The 10,000-nt window shown below is 43.6% G+C and overlaps 1 protein-coding gene across 14 annotated transcripts in view; it reads right to left on the minus strand.

Annotated features, from left to right (window-relative positions):
• eml1 (EMAP like 1) overlaps positions 1–10,000 on the minus strand; it is a 63,887-nt gene that overhangs the window by 50,875 nt on the left and 3,012 nt on the right. For 10 of the 14 annotated variants that reach the window (XM_048270836.1, XM_048270839.1, XM_048270832.1 and 7 more), the window contains exon 1: positions 4,476–4,899. The exons of 1 other annotated variant lie outside the window; for it this stretch is intronic. In XM_048270836.1, the coding sequence (XP_048126793.1) occupies positions 4,476–4,674 (199 nt within the window). In that variant the 5' untranslated portion in view covers positions 4,675–4,899. Of the gene's footprint in view, positions 1–4,475; positions 4,900–10,000 lie in introns of those variants that run through there. 3 more of the 14 variants (XM_048270843.1, XM_048270842.1, XM_048270847.1) reach the window with 1 other exon arrangement.

Here is a 10,000-nt window from a genome sequence, read left to right on the forward strand (position 1 = left end):
TGCCATTTTTTTAATGACATCATCACCCTTATTTCTTCTCATTCTTTTGATGCGTGTAGCTCATTTTTTGGATATTTTTACCTCAATTCTTACACATGGCACCTTTAATCTTCGTTATGAGTGGCGCTGGTGCTCGGGGTCGGGCCTGAATGCTAGTGCGCTCCGTTGGATGGACGAACGGGGGCAGGGAGAGATTTAAGAGAGCGCCCTAACCCCCCCTTTCTGTCTGCAGCGGGAGATTGGCACTCCAGATTAGACTAAACAGAGGGGAGACGGAGGAGAAAATAGACAGAGAGAGAGAGAGAATGAAGGAGAGAGGGAGAGAGGGAGAGATACTTAGAGAGAATGAGTGAGAGAAGAGAGAGAGAGAGAGAGAGAGAGAGAGAGGGCATGGAAGGTAAAGTGAGACATTAACAGAATACAGAGAGCGAGAGGGAGGAAGAGAGGGCGAGAGAGGCAGGGAGGGAGGGGGAGAGAGAGAGATAGAGAGAGAGAGAAAGAGAGAAGGGGAGTGGGGGAAGGGTATTTTGGGGTTTATCGGCTCAGCGTGTGGCTGGGGATCCCCTGGTGGCAGCTGGACAGCCCTGCGCTCTGCTATTGTTCTCTGCCCTATACCACTACACCGGCTGTGCTCCGCACACACACACACACACACACACACACACACACACACAAATACACACCAGCACACAGCACACAAGTCAACACAAATAGGACAAGGCAGATAAACATCCTGAAATACCAACACACATATGGACGCACATATTGACTCACATTATTTTCACAGAAATGATAACACACACACACACACACACACATACACACATACATACAAAGAGACCCACACATACAGGTGAGCATACGTCGCAAAAGCCCATGTCCATACATACAAACACACTCAATACCACCACACATACTCACACACACTCCTTCACATCTACACACATACCTTGAAGAGTTTAGGCCAATTCATACCAAGAACGATAACGATAAAGATAACTATAATGTCTTAAATAATAACTAAATATCGTTCTCGTTAATATGAATGACGACGTTCACACATGAACTATAACGATAACGACATAAAGAAAGTTATCGTTGGGGATCACTGTCAGAGCGATTTTCAGAACGATAAAAGGCTAATAGCCAATCAGAACCCATCAAATTTTAACCGTCACATTCATTAAATGATGTTTTCTAAACAAAGTTTGGGAGGAGCCCTTAGGGATGATTGACAGCAATTAACTCACCTGTCTTCCGCCACCAGGGTATTTAAGCCGGCCTCCTTACCCATACGTCACACGCTGCGGCGCTCGCAAAATTATCCCTCCTCCTCCCCTTACTCCTCCATTTCACTGATAGCCCAGTTACACATCCTCCTTACACTGGGGGGTGCAAGCGGCCATCGCTCTATCGCGATCTCCGCTTCAGGCATTCCATGACCACGGCCAGCTACCATGCCAAACACGCGCTTAGCTTATACACTCAGTATAGCAAACATGTCGACGGGCGAACTAGTGAACACAAGGTCAAGGAGAGACTTTGTTTATCGTTGTTCATTGTGAACGCTTTTATCGTTATGGTTATATTTATCGTTATCGTTATCGTTCTTGGTGTGAATAGGCCTTTTCACTCCCGTGGGAGACTGTACATGCTTCAAGATGCAATCGCAGGGATATCCCACTGCCTTCAGAAATACCCTCACTGAAGCTGCATGCTGTTATTGATGATGCACACAAAACCTCCATTCTCTTGCAGGCCATATTAGGAGGCGCCATAGTGGGTCAAGATTAAGCACAATCAAAAGTAAGTAGAGTTATTTCAGCCAAAGAGGATTAATAATCTGCCCACCATGCACCATCTGCCTCGGAGGAATGCACACATTTGGGGGGGGGGGGTTCATCCACCCCAGCCCCTTCACCCCATCTTTGGCTGCCTGAAGACAGGTCACAACCTTTGGGTGTATGTACATGCGCATTACGCATTAAAACAGACATGCACCTACGATTAAATTCAGCTTTTAAAGCTTTCAGCTTCTCAACATGCTTTCTCATGTTGAGAATTGCATTTGTGAACTGGTTTTCCTTCCCTGAAGCACATTCTCTGTTTGTTTCCACTAATTTATTCAGTGGCGTCGCGTCCAGATAAGAAATGTCAGCGAGGATGAGAAGGTTATCAGGAGGAAACAGTTCATCTGGCTGCTGACTGTAGAATTGTTTTTTTTCCGCTTTTCTTCCTGCAAGAGGAAATCTAGTGAGTGTAATGACAGTATGCACAAGACATACAGCTCTGCTCAATCATTTTGGGTGGAGCTGTATCAGAGATGGTGTTGTGCTTGTGTGTGTGTGTGTGTGTGTGTGTGTGTGTGTGTGTGTGTGTGTATGTATGTGTGTATGAATCTGATAAATCAGATCAAAAATTAAATTGTGACCATTCACCATACGTCAAAAGCAATTGGATTAGTATGTCTGAGAAACTATTTCCCTTCCGTGGTCCCACTGGAATTATATCAAATAATGTCCTATTATGATGTGTGTCACAGATGATTCTCTACTGCTACTGTGATCTTAAAATATACATAGACAATTTGTTGGAATCAGATGCATTCAGAACACTATATTTAGTCCCTTTTCTGAGACGTCCTGAGCCTGTGTCCTTTCCATCTCTTTCCTTCTTACCCCACATTTGGACCAGGGTGGTAATTTCACCTCTGGGCAAACTCTGCTGGTTCGTGTGTGTGTGTGTGTGTGTGTGTGTATGTGTGTGTGTGTGTGTGTGTGTGTGTGTGTGTGTATGTGTGTGTGTGTGTGTGTGTGTGTGTGTGTGTGTGTGTGTGTGTGTGTGTGTGTGTGTGTGTGTGTGTGTGTGTGTATGTGTGTGTGTATGTGTGTGTGTGTGTGTGTGTGCACACACACACACACACACACACACACACACACACACACACACACACACACACACACACACACACGTGCCCCTAAGGATCCAGATGTCTTGAGAGAGCGGCTTTGGTCTGGTATGTACTGAATTCCAGGCGGGGCCTTACACGGGAACACTGCACAGCTTGTGTAAGATAGAGAAAGAAGGCGTCAAGAAGGTAGCCCTGAATCAGCCATCTGGAAATGACAGGACTCCTATCCCCCACATCCACTCAAGGAGGATCAGGAGGATGATGCCGGATGATATCATCCATAAACACAGGCTAGTGTACAATTACACTGTCCACAGAAACTCCACATGTTTGTCTGAGAGGTCTGCTAGTATAGGTAGCACAACTGAAAGGAAGTCACAACTGAAAGGAAGTTTATCATAACAGTGCTGAAACATTCATTATCTGCAACAATGTCTCCCTTTCTCTCTCTCTCTCTCTCTCTCTCTCTCTCTCTGTCTCTCTCTCTCTCTCTCTCTCTCTCTCTCTCTCTCTCTCTCTCTCTCTCTCTCTGTCTCTCTCTCTCTTTCTTTGTTTCTCCACGGTTGATGACATTTTTCATGTCAGTCTAGCAGCAACAGCATGGAATCTGCCCCTGGGATTGAATAGCAGATAATCCTTGGTGCTGCTAAAAGGCATTACAAAGTCTACACCCAGCATTAACGAAACAACAAAGACTTGCTGCATAGTTGCACACATTTAAGGAAAAAGCTGTCTTACATTCAGTGCAAAGAACCTCTTTGTATAATTACTGTAACAATGCCCTTTATAGTTACATATACATATACAGTATATTCTTCTGCCATCTTCTAACATCATAACTGAAATTACAGATATTCATTGAAGAGTAAAAGCTGACAGGAAATTACATAATGGGTAGACAACACACTTAATTCGAGAGGAGTGATAGATAAGCCAATCGGTACAAGTCAACTTGGCACAGACACAACGACACCTGAAGCTCTGGTCCAATCACAGCGATGGTTGTTACATCACCAAGGAGCATCCTCACCTGAACGCAGAGACTCGATGGTACAAATAGAGCTAGTGTGCAACACAGAGCCAATTTCACCATAAATAGCTTCTCCTAGATGTATTTGAGCTGTTCAGAGCCAATTTCACCATAAATAGCTTCTCCTAAATGTATTTGAGCTGTTCAGAGCAAATTTCACCATAAATAGCTTTTCCTAAATGTATTTGAGCAGTTCACCTGTTCTACCTCACACTGAAAAGCCATGTCTTCAACCTGGTATTGAGACTAGATCTCAGCAAAAAACTAACACAGTCCATAACTACAGTATCTACTTCTCAGACCCACATCATTCATTCATTAGAGCAAACAAACGTCTATATCCACATTTAAAATCCTCCTTCACATACTTACACTCATTACAGGAGACACATGAGGAGACAGTTCCCATTTAAAAGCCGCCTCCTCCTCCTCCAAACAGAAATAGACTCATTTATCCAAAACATAAACAACCACTTACACACACACACACACACACACACACACGATCATACACACACACTCGTTCCTACTGACCCATGGTCCAGCTGCTCTGTGGGGTGAGCTGAGCTGTGTAGTGTCTACGCTCGTCTGGCACCACTCTCGTCTGGATCCACAGAGTCCCGCCGGGCCCGAGGGTCGCACCACCACCACCACCTCCACCTCCACCTCCACCTCCTCCCCCTCTCACACTCGCACTCGCACCGGCACTGGCCCCGGCGTCCGGCGTCTCCATGGAGCCCAGGAGAGAAGCCGACCGTCGCGGCTCAGGGTCGTGAGGGGTCGAGTTAGAGGCAGTCGACGGTCTGGCAGAAAGAATAGGGATCACCGGCAGAAGCAACAGATGGGTGGACACTCCTCTCCTCCATCATCACTACTGTTCTGACTACCCCCTTTTCACTCCTTCTCTCTCTCCTTCTCTCTCTCCTTCTCTCTCTCTCTCTCTCCTTCTCTCTCTCTCTCCGTGGGCTGTGTGAGCAGGATGATGATGTCACTAAAACGAGGGATTAGCGTCCCTTAAGCCACTGTGAGCTTTTATCAGCGAGTTTGGAGGGAGAGAGACTACCACCACACACACACACACACACATACCACTGACGTGTTACAGACACACATGCTCTCGTACTAATGCAATTTCTGAGAGAAATAACTACAAAAAATGACTTAAAAATCCACTTGACTTTCAGAACCAAACATGAGGATTAAACATCAATCACTGGTTTTCGTGTCCATATGGGGAGCTGAAGTTTCTTGCTTGGGGGCTTATGTAACAACGTCAAAACACACAGGCCTGTCTCTGGGCTTTTTCTTTCTTTTTTAACAGAGGCATTGGTCACTAATGCACAGAGAATTAGGGGCAACGAGGGGTGAGGGGGAAGCTGGGATTTGGTTGGGGCGTAAATCCTGCTAAAGTCATCTCATAATATTGTGTGGGAAGCCTCTGTTTTGCCCGAAACAGCTGGGTTTTCGTAGTGACCTTCTGCCTTCTGTGCCAATGACCGGAACAGAAGAATAAACCTCTTCGAAGCCCCGGCCAGGATAGTCCTTGTGGGGTTGTGAACTCCATTAAATGTGTAAAAGTAATTGGTCAGATGGACAATCAGTAGCGTTCCGTCTTTTTACAACCCCAGCCTTATCGTCATATTTCAGATGGATAATCTTGTCTAAGTGCATTTTATCTGGACATTTTGCCCTTATTATCCTCTCAAATCAGGCTTTGAATTTTCTGTCAACTCAAAGTGGCTATAGCATTCATTCACCTCTTTTATACATCCAGTGCAGAACACAGTATATTACAATCTAATATATTGTAAGTATATAACCGTCCAAAGTATATCACAGCATATTGTTTTAGTATGTAACAGTCCACATACAGTATATTACTGTGTTATGTATTATAAATAACTAGTCCAAATACAGTAGATGCCTTTTAGAGTATAATGCATCACAATTGTGCACCAGCAGAGCTTGGCCTTAACTCAGTGTGTGAAGGAATGTAATGGGGGAGGTCTTATTTTTGCATTTCCGTTGCATGCGAGGCCTCGCGTTCCATGAAGCATCCCAAGCATTAATCACATCTGACTAGGCTCCTGAATGCATGTACAAGCCCCCTCCCCCACTTCCAACACAAAATGAACACACACACACACACACACACAAACTAACTCTCTCTCGCGCACACACGCACACACACACACACACACACACACACACACACACACACACACTCAGCACACACGCACACACACACACACACACACACACACACACACACACACACACACACACACACACACACACACACACACACAAAGTTCCAATATCACTTGAACTTGCACAAATTTCCAGACCCTGTTTTTTTTTTCATTACCCCATCACAATCTTTTCATTTTTCATCCATTTCAAAGACACACTGTTTTTCCATTTCACACCCACACTAAACACACACACACACACACACACACACACACACACACACACACAAACACACAATGCAACCGCCCCACTGTAGTTCCATTCCCATCCACAGCACACTCTAAGCACAACGCAAGCAGGTGGGAGAGCACAGTAGATTAGAGTCGGGTCTTAGGGTGTGTATTTATTTCAAAGCTATTGTTCGTGCTCATGTCTGCGTCTATTTCTCTGTCAATTGAATCTCTGATTCATGAATATTATGCAGAATGATCAGTGAACACAGTGGGGCATCTGCTGCTGGAGAAACACAACTCCCCAACACATGCAAATCAACCTGATGGGAATCACCTACCAAAAGCACCAGAGCCTGGCATGTCATCTGATTCAGCATGCTCCTCGGAAAAATCAATGATCAGTGGGGTATTACTAAAACCCGTGTTTCATTGTCAGGGACTTCAGAGGGCCATGGGCTATGGACCCTTTCAAGAGAGTTCCATTATCAGCATCATAGTTGGCCCCACAAGACTTCCTTTTTAACATTCCATCTGTTATCTTAATGCAGAGGAAGTAGATTGGGGCCCAAATAGAACGTTCAAGCATTGTTTTTGTTTTTATTGATGAAAGGGTCTATAAATAAGCAGAATGATACTATCTACATCTGCTGCCACCATAGAGGCCCGGGAGAGTATAGTAAACAAACAGCCATATCTGGGCTACTGGGATGCATTGTTCAAATGCAGTCTCTGAGAAAGTGTTTGGGGAAACCAAAGGTAAACTGTGCAAATGCAAAGAAAGGATGTTTTGACATAATAAAAAAAAATATGTGAAGTACTAGAACACATTTTCTCAAAAAAAAAAAACTGTCAGAATGAAGGGGAACTTTGGACAAGGTGGGTAAGACTCTATTCCTAGTTCCAACAGCCCTGTTGTAGGCTAAATTCTATCAAGGTTGAAAGTGTTTTTCAGTAAATACTTCCCCTTGTCACACTACTACCTAGCCTGTTATCAGGGCTTGAACTGCAAACACCATCCTCAAACAACAATTCCATTCCATTCCATTGACCCTTCTAGACCCTAGCACAGGGTTTTTTTTTAACTAAGATAGAAGTGTGTGTGTGTGTGTGGTTGTTTTGTGTTTGTGGCAAGGACAGAATGAGCAAATGAAAAAAGACTGATAGAGAGGGAAGAGAGTGTGTTTTGTGCTTACAATGCATATCTAACCTGTATGTTTGCAACTGAGTATGGGTGTAGTTTGTTTGTATGCATGCATTTTCGGTGATGTATGATATGGAAGAGTGGCTTGTGTGTGTGTGTGTGCGTGTGTGTGTGTGTGTATGTGTGACAGCACTAGCGTGACAGTAGGCTACACAAGTGGCTGTTTGTCATGGTAGCAGAGCTGTCAGCTCGCATCATAGCAATAATACATCTCACTTACAGACGAGGGGAGAAGTTACCAACCTCCCGTCACTTCTCCAGCTCTCCATCTCGTTCATCTCCTCTCATCAGCTCTCTCAGCTCCTCCTTTCTCTCTTTTGACAGATAGGCTAATATTGATCATCTGCTTGCTGCATTTCTTGGGACTGAAAATTCTGTTCAATTGCGCTGTTACACAACATGTTTCGTACACTTACTCTACAGTGCGATGTTTTCTTGTCTTACAAGGGTTAGTTGTAAATAATGTCATGCGAAATACAGAAAGAAAACTGCTGAACTCTACGAACAGGCGTGGTCATGGTTGTAAATAAATAATAATCCGCCCATAACTATATACTTCCCCCTTGTGGAGAGGATTGGAATTGCGACAAATGCAACCCTTCAAGTTGGCTTTGAAGTCAAGATATTAGACCGAAACCTTGCTTTTTACCTGTTTTTTACCTACACACAACGAATATCTCACCATGAGTTCATTCCTAAACCGTTTCTTACAAATAAGTAAAAAGCAATAGCCTACACTAGGTATGCTTACAATAGTCTATATAGCCAGAATGTGAGCAGGTATGAGAAGATCTTCATTTCGGGTTCAAGGATTAGTGATTATCCTTGAAAATATAGTTTACTCTCTGCTGTATTCTTGCAGTAGAACTCTCCATTCAAGTAGAGCACATCCTAAGCTGTCACTCTAAATAGTCTACTGTCTGATGATCTGTCTCAGTAGAAAGTGTCAATGATATGTGAGACAGACTCTGACAGGACTGTGGCCATACTAACTATTTTAAACAGCACACGCCAGAGGTGCTATATTTAATGAACTCTTTGTAACAGGACCTGTGTTGTGTGTGGCCCTTAAGCCCTTCCTAGCCGCACACTATGCAGCCGAGACTCCCCTACTTTAAGATCACTACTCCTCAGAGAAAGCACTTCTGTCAGTATCACATTGCTCAGGACTAAAAATGTTATTGATGAAAGCATCCCGATTTCCATAAGCTCTTTTCGTAATGTGTGTCCAAAATCAATGAAGTGTCTGACCATGCGGATCTGGTGACAAGTAATGCACCACAAATATCTGAACATAAAAGGGGAGTGTACAAAATGTAGTGAGGTGAAACTGGATGAGCTACTGTCTCACCCTTGAATCATGCACATTTTTAAAAGGACAAGCAAGCCTGCTCCATAACCATAAGCTACACTGTCACGAAGAAACTGAATGGATTTTATGCAGTAAATCAAGCAGTGATTACAAATACAAACAATTAACCTTTAATAAATAGACACTTTTAACACTTCCTTTAGCTCAAGTGCGAGATGATAGACCAAGGTCATGAGTATTCCACTCAGAGATCACACACATAATGAAGACATACTGTATGTCTGCACTGTAGGATGGGCTACTTTAAGTTACTTTCTATAAAAGTATTAAAGGCAAATAAATATAAATGTATAACCAAAAGAATGTTTTCTGTATAGAATCTGACTTGATGCTAACACATATTTGTGTGTCCATCCATACATGCCTACACAGTATGTTCTATGACTTAGTATAGGCCTAACTTGGCCCCATCATCACTGCAGTATTCCATCATCCGTGAACAGGCCTTGTGTTCCAATTTAAACTGCTGGCCTATTGGCTATATGTAGACACAATCCAGCAAACAATAGCGCAGTTATCTATCACAAGGCTCAGTAAATCTAAAAGCAATGTAGTCATTCACATCTTTGAACATACATTGAAATCTGCAGGCACATGACATCCTGTACACCCTATTAAAAAACAGTCTGGTGGCAATAAAGGCAACTCAAGCTTGTGTTCTAAAGTATGCATGGGCATATATATGGACATATGTATATGGATGCAAGGACACACACACACACACAGACACACACACACACACACACACACACACACACACACACACACACACACACACACACACACACACACACACACACACACACACACACACACAGAGACACGACACACACACACACACACACACACACACACACACACATGTGCAGACACACACACACGAACACACACACATATGCATGTATGTATAGTCACACACAAGCACTTCATGGCTATTCATGGGTGTTTGAATGTAGGTGAGTTTTCCAGGTTCCAGGATGTTAAATTAGACCAACGGTTCTGAATGAGCTCACTGTAAAGCTTTTTTCCCCTGAAATTCTCCATATAGGCCTCCACTTAA

This window comes from Alosa alosa, chromosome 19 (genome assembly GCF_017589495.1).
Source record: "Alosa alosa isolate M-15738 ecotype Scorff River chromosome 19, AALO_Geno_1.1, whole genome shotgun sequence".
In the NCBI taxonomy this organism is placed as follows: domain Eukaryota; kingdom Metazoa; phylum Chordata; class Actinopteri; order Clupeiformes; family Clupeidae; genus Alosa; species Alosa alosa.